Raw genomic sequence first — 17,505 nt, 5'->3', positions numbered from 1 at the left:
TCTCTCTCTCTCTCTCTCTCTCTCTCTCTCTAATGGCTGCTTCTTTCGCGCCATTCTTGATTTCAGGTAAACTCTTCCTTCCTAACACATTTTAATTTTTCAAACATCGTGTAATGATCTTCACTCATTTAGTCCATTAATTTTAGGGTTTTTCTTATGGTTTTACTGCTTTCTGTTTCTTGCGCTTATGTCCGATTGATTTCCATCACCAAGATGAAAGCTTCTTTGGAGTGTAATAATTAAGATCTTTTAAGAGGTTTTAGATTTAATTTGGGAATAGGTGGATCTCATGTTAAGTCACCTGAGTTGTGGTCGACAAAGAAAAATTCTTATGGCGTTGGAATCCACCTTGGACCTAAGCTTGTAGTTCAAAGAAAATCAAACCTTGTGAGCAGGAGGAACCGCACTTCATCAATTTGTGCTGAATACCGGTATGTTCATCAATTTGACTTTATTAGGAATTCAACATCACTTTGTCTTTAAACTGTGTTTTACTTAATTTAATGGAATTTACGTAGTGGTTAATTATTTATGGCTGTATGCATTCAATTATATGGTAATATGCTTATTTCTCATATCAATATCACTTGCTTGGGGCAATTTTATAGGTCTATTAAAATAATACTGATGGAATCCTTTTTATTTGTGATATGTGCACAAATTGTTTTTGTTTCTTTTCAACCTTCTCTTTGAGATTAAATAATCATGTAATAATATTCAAGACCGGTTGTTCTGGTTGAACTTGTCAAAGAAAAAGATCAGAGATGAAGAATGGATATTGATGTTGAAAGTTTCTTTCCACAGTTAACTGTACTTGTATGATTGAATTTCATGGTTTTCTAGAGCTGCATTCTCTGTGATGAATTAGAAAAATAAAATAAAAATAAGGTACCGGTAACTTGTGGTGATTGGGTGCATGGTATCTGAGAATATTTTGGAGGATCACGTGTAGATTTTCTTTTCATGTTCAGTTTCCCTTTTGCAGTGACAGTAGTGGAGGTGGAGGTGGGGATTTTCTTGCTGGCTTTATTCTAGGTGGTGCGATTTTTGGAACTCTGGCATATGTCTTTGCTCCCCAGGTGATTTCTTGCTTCTTTAATTTTAAAGTTTGGCTAGTTTAACTGAAAAGATGTATGATGAATGTGTTTGAGTTTGAGCTTGAGCTTGAGCTGAGCCTGAGCCTGAAATAAGGAAGAGAAAGGTAAGATAGATTAATCATGCAGTAGATGACCACTTTTCATTTTTCTTTTCTTCCTTTTTGCAATGAGATGCAATCACATCAGGATGAACTAAGCAATGGATTGTTAATTATTAACTAGCCTGTTGTTGTTTCTTTTCCTAGTGAAACATTGTGCCATGCTTTAAGGGATAAATTTTACTTTTCTAAGGACTGAAAAATTAATGTATGAATTTTCCTGACATTTGTAATATCATGAATGATTTGGATGTGATGGCTTTGAGTTGTAAAACTATGCTGCAAACTTTTCCTTCTTAGTCTTCTTTTATTGTCATGACTTAAAGTAGGTGACTTAAAGTAGGTATGTGTGCACTACTTTGAACGGCTTTGAAACGTGTTTATTCCATGTCTATACTGAAGCTTATCCATCGGGGCAAGAGTTATTCTGCATTATCTATTTTGTTGTATTGCTATTATCTCAATTATTACTGTTTTCTTGCGCATATCATTGTTGGCATTTTGCAGTCTTAGTTTTAAGCCCAGATGTTGACTTCATTTTGTGTGATGCAGATCAGAAGATCTCTGCTAAATGAAGATGAATATGGGTTTCGGAAGGCCAAAAGACCAATATATTACGACGAAGGGTTAGAGGTAATTAGGGTTCCCCTGTCCTTTTGATTTAACTCTTCTGTGTCATTGGAATGTGCTGAGTTTGTTATGATTATGTTCCTGAAAGCAGAGGACCCGTATGACCTTGAACGAAAAGATAAGCCAACTAAACTCTGCTATTGACAATGTCTCTTCGCGTTTGAGAGGTGGCAATAATGTGCCTGCTGCAAAGATAGAAAGTGATCCTGAAGTGGAGGCTAACATCTGAGGCGCTTCCAGTTTTATACTGTTGTCCCTGATGCTTTGTAGTAGTGGAAATATTACAACCTGAAAATCACATTCCTCGTTATCCGTGATAATTTTTCCTTTCTTTTTTGATGATGGTTCGAAGGGAAAAGACTAGGTGATGAACTCACCGTTAAGCTCTCACAATCTTACTCTTGTTTTGAGGATGATTTGGTTATTGGGGATAACATCAAACTCTTATGTAACTTGTTGCATATAGAACTCCAGTTACTACTTTGCCACTAAACCTTGCTGGATATTGAAATGAATTTAAATCATCCTTTTCATCAAGACCCAAAAAAAAAAAGAAAAAACGTCAACAGTTTACAGTATATATCGTTTGTATGGTTAGGTAAAATTTATTCAACAGTGTAGGTAGTGTAACTACTAGGGAAAAAACATATTGAAACTTGTAAGATGAGCAGCCATAGCTAGTTTCTCAAAGAATTGCGTATAAATCACCAATAATCATATCAGGAACATTCCCCCTACTTTAAATGACGGAATGGCATAAATTTGTTCACCGAAAATTACAAGTGACACAGCAGAGCATACTTGAAAAACGCTGGTATTTATTAGTTGAATGAATTCACTAACACCTCTTTAATTGGTATTTTATAAATCTTTTTTTGAGTGTCAAATCTATCCTTTTGACAATATCCAATGATTATAGAGGGTCCGAGAAATCATATACAAACTAAAGATAATGAACTCAATTTATTTCGAGCAGATTGAACTATTGAAGACCAGATATTTCGACTTCCACCCCACAATCCATCAAAATTGTGTTTTGCAACTGTACTTGTGACCCATATTTAATGGATGTAATGTAAGTATGTAACTTCGCCTACCAGTTTATGCCGTTCACAGTCACAGATACATTAATAAAGCATTTGAAAAATCTTTCCACTATAATATTTCATACTTATTTCTGCTGAAAAAAAAATCTCTTTTTACTTGTGACATATATGTCAATTATTTAACTGAAAAGAATGAATGTTGACTGAGCTTGAGCTTGATAGATGAGTGAGAAAGGTAAACAAATGAATAATGCAGTACATCCATGTTGTTTCATTGCCTATTGAAACGTTTTATATCATGATTTAACGACTAAAGAAGAAAAAGTTCTGAACTTTCTCTTTTATCTATAATACCATGAATGGTGTGAATTCGTTCCAATAGATACATTCTCTTAATCATGGTAAAACACCATTTACAAATTTACATGATACATTGTTTGCTTGATTGAGTAAAATTGTATTCAATATTGTAGGTAGCTCCCGCAATAAAAAAGAAATTCCTAAATCAAAGCTAGTTTCTCTTCAAGATTTGTGCAGAAATCACCAATAATCATGGCAAGAACATTCCCCAGCCTTTATATGATGGAACCTATTGGCATCTCTCACAATTAATTCACGATCAGTTACCATGGAGACCCTTTTTGCAAATTCATGGCAATCTCTGCATGATCGAGTATTCTTGAAGACCATAATTGGGGTGTCACCTTTGATGCATATGAGACCATAAGCTATAGCTAGTCTCTCACTATGATCAAGTAACTGCTCTTTCCTTTCACTGAAGTCACAGAGTGCGTCCTCTTCATTAAGAAGACACTCCTCACCCTTTTTGACAGCAAAATCAAGCTGTTTTAATTTTGAGTATATCTCCTCTGTTTGAGGGTGGTGTCTATCACCTACCACAAAACGATGGACTTTATGCTTCACAATAATCCAGCTGCAACTTACTTCTTTTCTCAAGTTCATTTCAGCCATCATCTTTCTAAATTTAGCTGCTTCATCCCACTTCCCAAGCAAAGCATTTAAGTTGAACATGATCACATAAGTAGCAGTGTCTAATGGATCCAGCTGAAGCACCCTTTCGGCTGCAATCATCGCAATCTTGAGATTCCTATGGCTCCAACAACCTCCTAATAAGCTTTTCCAACTCAACACATCAGGTTCAAATGGCAGACTCTTTATCATTTCAAGAGCCTCCTGCAGTAATCCAGCACGAGAGTATATATCAATCATGCAGTTGTAATGATCAATTGTTGGATCCACATTGTACTTGTCACTCATTGAATCCAAAAACTTCTTTCCCTGTCTAACTAGACCTGAATGACTACAAGATGTTAACAAACCAATGAATGTGATAGCATTTGGCCTTACACCCGACTCCTGCATCTTGTTGAAAAGCCTCAGAGCTTCAGAAGCTCTGCCATGATAAGCATGAGCACAAATTATAGCAGTCCATGCAATGTTGTCAGGTTTATCAATAGCCAAAAATGTTTGATGGGCATAGTCTATTTTGCCGCATTTTGAGTACATAGTGATCATAGCACTCTCTCCAGAGAGGCATGCAACTAGCCCCTTTTTTATTGCATCTGCATGAACTTGCGAACCGAAAATCAAATCTGAGACAGAAGAGCATGCTTGAAAGATGCTGGTATACATGAATGAATTCAATAACACTCCCTTACTTCTGAGTGTTCTAAAAATCTCAAGTGCCTTGTCAAACTTACCATTTTGGCAATATCCAGTAATTAGAGCACTCCATGAAAAATCATTTGGTTCACGTATGCTCTCAAAAGCTTGATATGCAGCTTCAAACCTGGCGCATTTAAAATAAAAATCCAGTAGTGGAGTTCCAACCGAGACCTCAGACTCCAATCCAAGTTTCACACTGTAGCTATGAATTTGTCTTCCCATGTTTAAGTCTCCTAAGGCAGCACACGCCTTAAGCACTATTGAAAAGACAAACTCATCCAGTTCTACATCTTCACTTATCATTTTTGCAAACAATAAAACAGCATCTTTGTTCCTTGCAGCTTGAGTATAGCCCAACATCAACCCAGTGCAAGCCACAGCATTTTTTCTAGCCATCTTATTGGTAGCGACTTCAGCACCATCCAACCAGCCACACTTGATGTACATGTTGGAGATAGAGGTCTCGATCAAATCATTGGCAATAACTCCAATCTTTATCAGCTGAGAATGAATCTGCTTGCCAAGACCTAACGATGAAGGATATGTGAAGGACCCTATAAGAGTACTGATGATCGATGCGGGTGGCATAATTCCGAAATCTAGCATACGCAAGAGCAATCTAATAGCTTCATCTATGAGCCCTTCCTCAACATAAGCAGACATGAGGGTGTGCCAAGAGGACATATCTCGATGAATCATTTCATCAAAGAATCTCTCTGCAGCTGCAAAACACCTGCAATCACAATACATTTGAAGGATGCAATTGTCAATGAACTTATTGGTATTACCCGTTCTCTGAAGTCTATTGTGAAATAATTTTCCATCTGATGAAGCATTCAGTGTTCCACACATTTTAAAGAGGTATTCATATGACCGGGGATTTATCGAGATGCCTGCTGCATCCATGCTTCTGACAAAGTCATGTACTTCTTGAAGCATCCCTTGTTTGGCTAAAGAAATCAAATGCAAGTTTTCAACTTGGCCCTGTTGAACTTTAGGGGTCCTCAAGGATGAATTATTGCATTTCAAGGAGATCCACGAAGGGATTTGAACGAAACTAGCAGGTCTCGGATCCTTACTTTTATCATTAGCTACCACTACTGTTGAAGAATTGGACATTAGCCCAGAGCACCAGCAAGTTATTGAAGACATGTACTCTATTTGCAATGGTATACCCCTTGATTGGAGCAATCTATCCTTGTACAACTTTTGTGAGATAGAATAAGAGAATCCAATCTGAAAATTAACAAGTTGGATCCCACCCAGCAACAGTTATATATGAGAAATCTGCCAAATCTGCTCTGAAAAGAGAAATATAGAGACAGACAGAGTCAAGGGCTGATAAAAAGCATAGGAAGGTTCCAGATTAGATGAAGCATTACATGTTCTCAAGATAGAGAGACAATCAATCAATCAATTCCAGCTCTAAAGCATCACCAACCCTTAATTCTATTTATTAACAACTCTTGAATCAAAGAAACTAAACAAACTGCACCAAAGTCTTAGCAAGACAAAACCAATTCATATATAAAAATTGTAATGCAGGTGATCAAGCCGGTTTCTTCACAATATTCATTGTATTTTAACAGCATTGCCAATTTCAAAAATACTTAATTTATCTTATGTAGTTGCCACAAACAATTACTGAATTACCATTGAGACATTTTATCAAGCACATGGTGTGCGTCATTGTATATGAAGGGTGCATCAGCACACAAAATGAACTGAACTATCAAAAATCAATTCACTAACAATTCATAGAGACGAGTGGAACAAAAATTGTACCAAGACATAGGCAGTTCATAACATAATAAAAGTTCTTTAAAAAAAATGAAAAAGTTGAATGTACCCAAAACCAACACAAGCTTTAATTATTGGCTGCCCATGTTTATAGGATTTGTCTGCATCTGATTCGCTTTACTCATTTTTTCCCCCTACCAAATCCAATATATTTCCTTCTAAACTTCCTATTTAATTTAATTTAATTTAATAACAGTAGTAATATCCATACTTCAACTACTACTTTGATATGTTGACTTTTATTAACACTATATTCTTTCATATTTAACTTAGACACTTAGAGATTACCATCAATCTATTTATAATATAGAAAAGTAATCACGTATGGCACTGTACCACACTGGAATATCATATTCTTGTACGATCCGGTTTGCAGTTTTTTTATTAAAAAAATTAACATACAGTTAATTTTATATGAAATTAATGGATAAAAACAGTTTAATAATTTAATAAATTTAATTAAATTATCATTTAATAATTGCTGTACCTGAATTTCTAATAAATAAAACAGGAAATGACAAAGATAACACTATAAATACTCTTTGGAGAGTTGGTACCCAAGCCAAGCCGAAAGGGGTAGTTAGACAGTAGTTATTTTCTTGATTAGTTCTATTCTATTTAAGGTTTATTTGATTTAAATTTTTGTATATATTTTTTAAATAGTTATTTAAATGTCTATAAAAAAATTCGAATCAAATAGATAAATTTCTGTTAAATATAAAATTTTTTGTCATTTATAAAAAAATATAATATTTATTGATTATTTTTGTCTCATTTTCAAATTATTAATGAGTTTATTTGTCATTCGTATATTTAAATTTTTGTAAATGGTATAAATTTTCTGATACTATTTTGACTATTTATCCTTTGATAAAAGTATACTTTTTCAAAAGTTACATATATTTTTTAAATTTAATTATTTTATTGTTCCTATAATTTTGTGAAATTTTCAATTAGGTCTTTATGCTTTTTTTTAATTGAGTCTCTGCACCAATTTTTTTTTAATTAGGTCCCTCTTGATAGTAATTTTTTAATTGTATAGGGATCCAATTAAAAAAAATTAGTACAGGGACCCAAATAAAAGAAAAAAAGTGTAGGGACTAAATTTAAAAAAAAATTGGTGCAAAAACTTAATTAAAAAGAAAAAAGGTATAGGAACTTAATTAAAAATTTTGCAAAACTATAGGACCAACAAAATAATTAAATCTATTTTTTAACTATTTAAGAATTATTTTCAAAGGTTATAACAATTATATTTGGTATAAAAAAAATAAAAGTCACTTGCAATAAACCTGAGTTAGTACAATAATTATTTTGAGAAATTAATTTTATTGTTAATACAATAAACATGACTTTTATTGATTCTCGAGTTTTAAGATGAGTTTTTTCATTTAACAAATACAAAATAAAATTCTTATACTTTTAAAAAGAACACATTTCTATTTAATAAATTTTACCAAATTCATCCTAAATCATATTGTAATATTCACTTGCCAATTACTATTATTTGGAACCCACATTCATATATATCTTCGTTTCTTTAATCTTTTTTATTTTTTATTTTTTTGTCAATCCTCACCTAATCTAACTTAATCAGTTTAATTTGCTTATTTGTAAACACAAAAATGAAAGTTGAAACTTGAGAATAAAGGAAATTATTATGGTACTTTATAAATCACATAATATGATAATTTTATCAGATTTGTTACGCATTTAAGATTTATTGTCATTTCAGTTCAATTAAATAGATTTAACATTAACAAAAATCACTCTTATTAAAAGAGCATATAACACGTACCAAAATCTCAAACAAACGTTACATATCGCTTCGTGCTCTAATATGAAAAACTGTTTACATCTCCTACTCAAAACTGCAACAAAAGAATTTAAAATTTTTCTTTGAGAGATCTTTTAAATTTTCTGTAAAAACTACAGAAAAATTCGGTTCTGCGTTTGAGATTATCAACAAAAAGTACAGAAAAAGAACAACAAAGATTCCTTAAGTTACTGACAAAACTATTTGTTCATTATGTTCAGTTTTCTCCTTCGTATTTCTCACATTTCTTAGTTTATTTGATATTTATTTGGATGCAGAAATAAATTCAATGTGTTTTTGTTTATGATTGAGTCTTTTTGACTAGTTCAAATCTAAATTAATTTCGGTTCATTTGTGAATTAACTGAGGTTCACTTGATGTTACTGTTAAGTATTGACTAAATTTTTTATTCTTTAATTTTTTCTGGTGCCATCATTAAATAATTTTGGTTTATTTCTTATTTTATTTGAGGTTCATTTGGATGCAGAAATAAATTCAATGTGCTTTTGTTGATGATTGAGTCTTTTTGACTACTTGTTCAAATATGAACTAATTTCGATTTATTTGTGAATTAATTGAGGTTCACTTGATGTTAATGTTAAGTATTGATTAAATTTTTTATTTCTTAATCTTCTTTGGTGTCATCATTAAATAATTTCAGTTCATTTCTTAGTTTATTTGGATCCAAAAATGAATTCAATATGTTTTTATTGATGATTGAGTCTTTTTTTACTATTTGTCTAAATCTGAACTAATTTCGGTTCATTTGTGAATTAACTGAGATTCACTTGATGCTGCTGTTAAATATTGACCAAATTTTTTATTTCTTACACATAAGTATCATTAAACATAGTTGATCCTCTACTTTTAAATTAATACATATTAATAAATTTCTTTCAACTGTAGGAACAAGTTGATGCTTTCAGGTATGAATATGGTCTAACCATTCTCCTGAACAAGATAAATAAATTGAGAGACAAAGTCATTGAGGGATCTGAATAGGTTCAATCTTCTAAATTGTAATGAATTTCTATTGACATTCTTGAACACTATCTTGTAAGAAATTGTAAAGAGGCAAAACTTCTTTAACTCTTTGTAAATGTTAATATATATTTGAAAATTTTGTTATTAAATTTTGTTTGATTTATTTGTTGGAAATGTCTGACCTGTATTGAGATCACATTAATTTGAATGAATCTAGGTTCATATTGAATAGATTGAATGTATTTATCAAATTTCAACAGCGATAAAAGTTACAAATGAGCCGAAATTTCAACACAAATGAATTGAAATTTATTCTCATAAACACTTAAATTATTTACCACAACACAATTGCAAAAACTAATTTTAAAAAAAAAAATCAAAACGTGACTATTCAATAAAATATAATATAAATTAAAAATGAACTATCATCTTCATCACGTGTCTTAAAAGTTATTCTAACTTTTAAGATAAATTGTTCATCAACAACATACCTGAATTACAAATTAATCAAAATATGATTATAATAATATTATTGTGTAATAATAAATGAACTGAAAATTGTATATTGTATAAATTCAAAAATTCATATCTTTTATCCAAATTCAAATTTATAAACAACACAAATTTTAACAAAAATAAAATAAAATTAGTCATAAACGAAGTGAGGAGGAATTTTACTAATTCAAATTGATGTAATTTAATTACCTTGTCTTTTCTTATTTTCTTGCAATTGCTTTATGAAGGTAAGGCAATTATCTTATCCAAACAAAAAATGTTATAAATATAGGAAATATAATTATTCTATTCAAGAAAATTGAAACAAAAATAAATATAATTAAATAATTTAAAATATTATCTTTTATTTTTTTAAAGTTAGGAGTAAAATTTGAACCTGAGATTTCTAAATAAGGATGGAAAAACTATATCATTTGAGTTATAACTCGTTAAAAAAATATTATCTTTTATATTAATACTACTTATTAAAAAAAAATTGTTACGTGTTATTTTTAACATTGTAAATGTTTATTTACTCATTCTCAGCATGTTCGTATTAAATTAGTTAAATTTATATTTTTTAATATCATTTAGTTGTAATAATATTGTCTAAAATACATATATGATTCATGAAAAATAAAATTAAAAATTAAAAAATATTTTTAATTATCAAAATAGTAATAATATTAATACTTATATTACTTTTAATAGTTTTATTATTACACAAGTACTTAAATATAACTTAAAAAAAATAATAAACAAAAGTAATTATTTAAAAAATAAAAATAAAAGATAATTATATGAAGTTAGGTGAATAAATTTCGATTGAATATTTTCATTACTTATAGTCTAGTTTATGTATAATTTTGTTGATTTTATAATTATTAAATTTTGAATTAATTTTTTTATTATTTTAAATTATCATCTATCATCAATGGTTACAAAATTTAAATCAATTTTGATTTGCTACTAAATAAGATTTTAAATTTTTTAATCAATTAAATTTAATGTATATCATTATTCAATTGAACTACAAAATAACCGTTTATTTGTATTAAAATTGTGTACTTTTTTTATATTTTTTTTGTTGAATAATAATATTAAATTATATATAAATTGCCAAATAAATATATTGTGCAATATTTTTTACAAATTAATTTCTAAATTTAACATTAACTTATATATTATCTAATTTTTATCCCAAAATAATATAGCATTTTAAATCTATACTATATATTATAATTATTTTATTTATTTATATCCCGTGAGTTTTAATCTAGTATTTTATAAAATTAATACATAGATTGCTTATAACTTTGCATGATGTCATTCATTATGAAACCAAATATATATCTCCTTTCAACCTCAATATTAATTTTTGTGCCGGTTTTTACAATAATTATAAAGATGACCTATGCTACTAAAATCTCTCCTTAATAATATTAATGTCCTCTTAATGATTCAATTTATATTTTGTAATAGTTCTCATAATAATTAACAAAGTGACTTCTATAATTAGAATCTCTTCTTAATAATGTTAATTATCTTTTAAATTATTCAATTTATATTTTCTAAAACGTATAATTTACATACATATACATGCATTAGAAACAATATTTGAAGTTATTGAGTTAAGAAATTAATTAAATTAATTTGATGATGACAAATATTATTTTATTGGGCTAATTAACAAATTAATTTTTAATTGAATTTGATTAAGTGTTGCAGGCCAAAGAAAAACAAAGTAGCAGCCCAATAGGATGGAAAATAAAACCAAAATTGGTGGGCTACAAAACAATAAAAAGCCCAAAGGTGATGAATAAAAAGTAAACTGGCTGAACTTGAAAAGAACCAACCCAAGTCCGATTTCAACTCTCAAGCAAATCCCTCCAAATTGCTTTCACCAAAAGCAACGTTCACCTTGTGTCACTTCGGACAGAACACAGAGAAGAGAGAAAAAGCTTAGTTCCTAAGATATTCATCAAAGAAGAAAAGAAAGAGAAAGGTTAAGCAACAGGTTGAGGTCTAATCACCAAAATCAATCCATCTTAGGCTAAGGCAGAGAGGTCAACGGTAACTTATTTCCTCTTGCATGCATATTGCTTTCTTCTCCTCTTTTCCAACTCTCTGCCACTCTAAATTAGGATAAATGAAGAAAGTAATCTCTGTTAAGCTCTGCTGCAAATCTATGGTCAAATTTGTGTCTTGGGGACCAAGTAGTATTTCAATGGCTCAGATCTGGATTTACCATTGAAAATATTTTTCTTTGCTGTCTTGAGGCTTCCGGTCAAGAAATAAGGTCAGAACCAAAGTTTCTAATTTGAGGAATAATGGAAGAAAGTGAAAAAGTGAGTTGGTGAAGCACACAACTCGAGGGTTGACCTAGGAGAGAGCAACTCAGCAACAAGCAAGGAGATACAAAAGAAGATTTTTTATCATTCAAAAACTAAGGAGAGATAACTAATGTGTTGAGGTTTATGTTCTGAGAAGAGTTCTCTAAAGAAGTTCATCAAATTGGACAGTGCTTCCTAGTCAAAGGAGCATTCTGCCAGAATGAGGAACTAAATCAGAGGTAAGCAAATCTGGTTTATCACATAGCAAGGAGGTTGTTGAAGCATCAATATCCTTCATGTTTTACAAATTGTAATTTTCTTTTCAATGTTTATCTTTTTGTAATTTCTTGAGGTAAAAGGCTAAATGAGAGAGTCATTGAATAAACCTAAGAGTGGAAAGAGGCAGAGAGATACACTTGAGTGAAAATGCTAGAGTGATTTCAGATTTCTTTAGGTTGATTCTGTGTCTTGTATCTTGTACTAGTGAGGTACCCCTTTCTTAGTTGGGTGAGTACTAAGAGTGAAGAGTTAGGTATTACCATAGCCAAGTCAAGTTAGGTTAGAACTTGAGAGTGAAAGGATTGTGTCAATCTTGTGCAATTGGTGTATGTAATACTTTAACTATAGTAAAAATTCCACCACTGTTGCAGTGGAGACTAGATGTAGGTTGCATTGCACAAGACAAATGAACCAGGATACATGATGGTGTCAGCTTCTCTCTTTCCTGCTCTGTTCTGTTTTCTGATATTCATGAGACAAAATGAAATTGTCTCATAAATTTTTCGCTGCTGAGTTTAAACAGATTTAGACTAAAAGTTTGTTTTAAAGGGTTATTTAATTAAAGTAAAAGAATGTCATAGATTCAACCCCCCTTCTCTAAGCCTTCTACAACTTTCAATTGTTAGCAGGAGCTAAGGTCTCAAGAATCAAGCTTCACCGCTTGGAGCAAAGGTCGAATGGCGAACAACTTGGGCACAACCACAGTTGCCTATACTCTAACTGAAGGCTAGTCATGCAACAGGCCTCCCTTTTTCAATGGGAAGAACTATGCCTATTGGAAAGAGAGGATGAGAATCTTCATTCAATCCATTGATTACAACATATGGAAGATTGTTGTGAACAGTCCCAAGATTCCAACAAAAACAAGTGTTGATAGAGTGGTGACTCCAAAAGAAGAAGCTGAATGGAATGATGATGATAAGAAGAAATTGGAACTAAATGCCAAAGCCATCAACCTTCTTCACTGTGTTATCAGCTTTGAAGAGTACCGAAAAGTGTCTAGATGCAAGACAGCCAAAGAAATCTGGGAGAAACTCCAGGTTACACACGAATGTACTAAACAAGTCAAAGAAACGAAGATTGATATGCTTGAAAAGAATACGAGATGTTTAATATGAAGGATGGAGAAAGCATTGATGAAGTGTTTGAGAGATTCTCAATCATAATCAACAATCTTGATGCTATGGGAACAACCTACTCAGAATAAACCCTAGTGAGAAAACTCCTTAGAAGCTTCACAAAGGAATGGGAAACTACTACCACTGTCCTAGCCGAGAGCAATAACCTAAGCCGTATAGCCTATGATGAGCTCAGAGGAAAACTCCTTGCCTATGAAGTCACACACACAAACCCGGACTCAAAGAAAAAGGGAATAGCCCTCAAGTCAAAAATAGAATCAAAAGAGAGTGAATTTAGTGATGATATTTCAGATGATGAAATTGTGTTTTTTGTTAGGAGACTTAGAAGGATAATGAAGAACAAAGGCAAATACAAGGTTTCAAACTCAAAGGATTACAAGAAGGACTTGAGCAAGGTGGCTTGTCATCATTGCAAGGAGGCTGGACATTTTAAGCTTAACTATTCGAAGCTCAAGAAGGAGGACAAAGGGAAGAAAGAAGAGAAAAAAGTGCTCATGGTATCTTGGAAGGATCTTGAGAATGACTCAAATAAAGAAGAAGATTCTGAAGGTGAAGATAAAATCTGCTTCATGGCTGGTAATGATCATCTTGATGAGGTAAATTATTATGACTTCTCTATTGATGATTTACATGCTATAATTGATGATTTTACACTAAATTCTTCAAAATTGTTGAAAAAATACACTAAGTGTAAATCTGAAAAAGAAATGTTGAAAGCTGAAAATAATTTTTTGAGAGAAAAGGTGAAGGAAACTGAATGTGTTTTAGATATTATTGAAGAAAACATATTTCTAAAATCTAAACTTGAAAAATTAAAAGGAAAGCACATTGTGGATCCTTCTCAAGAGCTTATTGCTGAAAATGAAAGACTAAAGGAAATTATTAGAAGATTGAATGGTGATTTAGCAAATTTTGCTCAAAGTTCTAGCAACTTGGATAAATTACTTGCAAGTCAAAGACCATTGTTTGAAAAATATGGTTTAAGTTATGTAACCAAGGAAAGTGCAATTTTTAATGATTCCTCTATGAAATTTGTGTCTTCTTCATCAAAAACTAAATCCACTTCCAACAAATCTGGTCTTGGATATATTCCTACACATGAGGAGAAATTTGATGAACTTTATACTAATAAAAATGAGCCATCATCAAAGACCGAACATACATCAAATAGGTCAGGTCTGGGATACATTTCGAATAATGAGACTATTATAAAAAATCCACTATTTTATAATAAAACCTCATATTCGAAAAGTCCAAAAGCTTTTAAAAATTCTGGTTGGAATGCTTTTGCAAAGAGGAATAATTATAACAAAAATCAGTTTGTCAAAAAAAAAAAAAGCACCTCTTCAAAAAACCAGAAAATTTTAGTTCTTTAATCATTTTCAGCATAATAACTCACCTCAATTTCAACAATATGTATTAGAAAATCATTGTTTTAACTGTAAAAAATTTGGTCACTCATATTCTCAATGTTTCATTGAAAAAAGAATTATAGGAAACCAAATTTACAATGTTGTTTTTGATTTCAATGCACTTGGACAACCAAGATGGATTAACTTCAAAGGATTCAAATTAATTTGGATACCTAAGGTTACTTGAAGTTTTTAATGCAGATTTGCCTAGCATCCAAGAACAAAAGGGATATGTGGTACTTGGATAGTGGATGCTCAAGGCACATGACTGAAAGGTCAACTTTCTTCATCAAACTAAACAAGTATGATGAATGTTTTGTGACCTTTGGAGATGATGGAAAAGGTAAAATAGTTGCTGTCGGAAAAATAGGTAATAATCATTCTACCTTCATTGATGATGTTTTTTTGGTAAATGGGTTGAGGCATAATCTTTTGAGTATAAGTCAATTGTGTGACTTAGGTTATTTAGTAACTTTCAAAAGATTAGAATGTTGTGTTGTGAATGAAAAGACAAATGAAGTATTATTTATTACCAAGCGTTGTAATAATGTGTGTGGACTTACCCTTGATGAACTAAAGGATCAAAATATAGCTTGTTTTCATTCTAAAGAATCTGAAAAGTGGCTACGGCACAAAAGATTGGGTCATGCAAGTATGTTTCAAATAAACAAACTTGTCAAGAAAGGATTAGTAAGAGGTCTTCCTTTGATAAGGTTTGACAAAGACATCATTTGTGATACTTGCCAAATGGGAAAACAAACAAAGAGTTCATTCGAATCAAAGGAAGATATCTCTACTAAAAGACCACTTGCATTGCTACACATTGATTTATTTGGTCCAACAAGAACTCAATGCTTAGTGGTAAACATTATGGTTTAGTAATTGTGGATGACTACTTTAGGTTTGGTTAGGTTTTATTTCTTCCACACAAAAATGAAGCCTTTTTGGCCTTTTAAGTTTTTAGCAAGAAAATTCAAAATGAAAAGGATTTAAAGATCTCTTCTATAAGAAGTGATCGTGGAACTGAATTTGAAAATAAATTATTTTAATCCTTTTGTGAGGAATTTAGAATATCTCACAACTTTTCTTGTCCAAGGACACCACAACAAAATGATGTTGTGGAAAGAAGAAATAGAAGCATTCAAGAAATGACAAGAGCTATGCTTTGTGAGAGTAATGTTCCAAAATTCCTTTGGGCTGAAGCGGTTAACACAGCTTGCCATATTTTCAATAGAACTATCATAAGAAAATTTTTGAAGAAAATCCCTTATGAACTTTGGAAAGGTCATCCTCCAAACTTGAACTACTTGCATATCTTTGGATGCAAATGTTTTGTTCCTAATAACAAATATAATTTGGGAAAATTTGATCCAAAGGCATATGAGTGTTTATTCGTAGGATATTCCATAACTAGTAAAGCATATAGAGTTTATCATCAAGATGCTAGAATAATTGAGGAGTCCATACATGTTACATTTTTTAATACTAACTTGGTTCAAAGTATTTTGGAAGAATGTTGTTCTTGCCTGTAGAATAGGTCGGCCTCCAGTGATAGGCACCGCCGAACTATAACCTCGGAGGCTGAACGTCCAATCCTTGAATCTGAGCTTTCCTTTTCGATGTGAGGTGAGAGTATGAACAATGAAAAAAGGGGAAGTGTACCTGCAAAGGCACTCCAAAGCTTAAGTCAGTATATTGTATTGTTCCAATATCTCGGAGAAATATCTTACCTTGCTTTATATAATGGGTTTCCTCGTCCGTTACGTCTTTGGAATTAACGTCGGTTTTGGAATGATCAATGACGTAACTGATTGCTAGAACGTTTGAATCGTCGGTTATGATAGGAATGCGATGTGACCGAGTTATGGCTCATAAAAGCCGAGCTATAACGGGTGATACCGAATTATAGCTCGCATTGATAACAGCCATGGTACCGAGTTATAGCTCGTATTGATGAGAGTCATATCACAGCCCCAAGCTTAGCCTAAGGAGAGTTTTTAATGAAGCAGGTTGAGCTTCTTGATGAGTTATAATTCGGTTAGGTAGGTTACTGAGTGAGCCCCCGTTCAACGTACTTCATTAAAATACATTTCTTGTTGTGACGTGGGGAGGCGTGTTCTCCTTTTTACTGAGGAGAGAGAAACATTGATGGTTTCATTAAAGGTTTTTGGGTTTCCAATATGTGCTGCGTGGTTTGATGTGACTAAACTGGCAGTTTCATCATCTGAACTATTTTTTCTCTCTCTTTTTTTTGGGTGGGTTTAATTGGTTTTATTATTTTGTTGCTTGAAGTCATACTTTGGTATGTTTTGACATTTGGGTTTTGCTTCTTTAGGGACAGAATGAGTAAGAGAGGTTTGTTTTTATCTCCCTGCTTCTGATTTGCTACTTTATTCTTCTTCTCCTTCTTTTTGTATGCTGTTTTTCTTAATGGGATTTGAGAAGGAGAAAAAAGATGAGATTGACTGGTCTTATGACTGGGTTAGTGAGGATGTGAAGTCTCGAGTTTCCCTATTTCGTGATGAAGCTGCTGTGAAGGAGGTGGATGTAACGAAGGTTGTAAGGGCTGGCTCTGGGATTCAAGTTGAGTTGTTGCCCTGTAGTAGTGATGATAGGGTTTATCACCGGGGACAGGGATTCGAGTTTTTCTACATGCACAGTTGTGTCTTAGAAGAGCTGAGAATGAGGAT

At 31.9% G+C, this 17,505-nt stretch overlaps 2 protein-coding genes across 6 annotated transcripts; one reads left to right on the top strand and one right to left on the bottom strand.

Annotated features, from left to right (window-relative positions):
* The first annotated feature begins 3 nt into the window (after window positions 1-3).
* On the top strand, window positions 4-2,318 carry LOC107488483 (uncharacterized). Of its 2 annotated transcripts, none has more exons than XM_016109233.3 (5): window positions 4-66; window positions 281-431; window positions 986-1,079; window positions 1,748-1,828; window positions 1,914-2,318. In XM_016109233.3, exons 1-5 carry the CDS (start codon window positions 33-35, stop codon window positions 2,052-2,054), a joined length of 501 nt encoding a protein of 166 aa, XP_015964719.1. In that variant the 5' UTR covers window positions 4-32; the 3' UTR covers window positions 2,055-2,318. The 2 variants fall into 2 exon arrangements, with proteins under 2 accessions (XP_015964719.1, XP_015964720.1); XM_016109234.3 differs by having other exon boundaries at window positions 7-66; window positions 1,917-2,318.
* Window positions 2,319-3,238: 920 nt separating this feature from the next.
* On the bottom strand, window positions 3,239-6,925 carry LOC107488425 (pentatricopeptide repeat-containing protein At5g13270, chloroplastic). 4 transcript variants are annotated; one of them, XM_052261468.1, is made up of 3 exons: window positions 6,407-6,581; window positions 5,346-5,858; window positions 3,239-5,279 (listed from the first exon to the last, which is right to left on the bottom strand). In XM_052261468.1, the coding sequence occupies exons 2-3, from the start codon at window positions 5,707-5,709 to the stop codon at window positions 3,412-3,414; spliced, it is 2,232 nt and encodes a 743-aa protein (XP_052117428.1). In that variant the 5' UTR covers window positions 5,710-5,858; window positions 6,407-6,581; the 3' UTR covers window positions 3,239-3,411. The 4 variants fall into 4 exon arrangements, with proteins under 4 accessions (XP_052117428.1, XP_052117427.1, XP_052117425.1 ...); XM_052261467.1 differs by lacking the exon at window positions 6,407-6,581 and adding an exon at window positions 6,845-6,925 and having other exon boundaries at window positions 3,239-5,858; XM_052261465.1 differs by having other exon boundaries at window positions 3,239-5,858.
* Between the last annotated feature and the right edge of the window lie 10,580 nt (window positions 6,926-17,505).

This window comes from Arachis duranensis, chromosome 5 (genome assembly GCF_000817695.3).
Source record: "Arachis duranensis cultivar V14167 chromosome 5, aradu.V14167.gnm2.J7QH, whole genome shotgun sequence".
In the NCBI taxonomy this organism is placed as follows: domain Eukaryota; kingdom Viridiplantae; phylum Streptophyta; class Magnoliopsida; order Fabales; family Fabaceae; genus Arachis; species Arachis duranensis.
The sequence above is the reverse complement of the archived record's forward strand: the minus strand, read 5'-3'. Positions and strand labels throughout refer to the sequence as shown.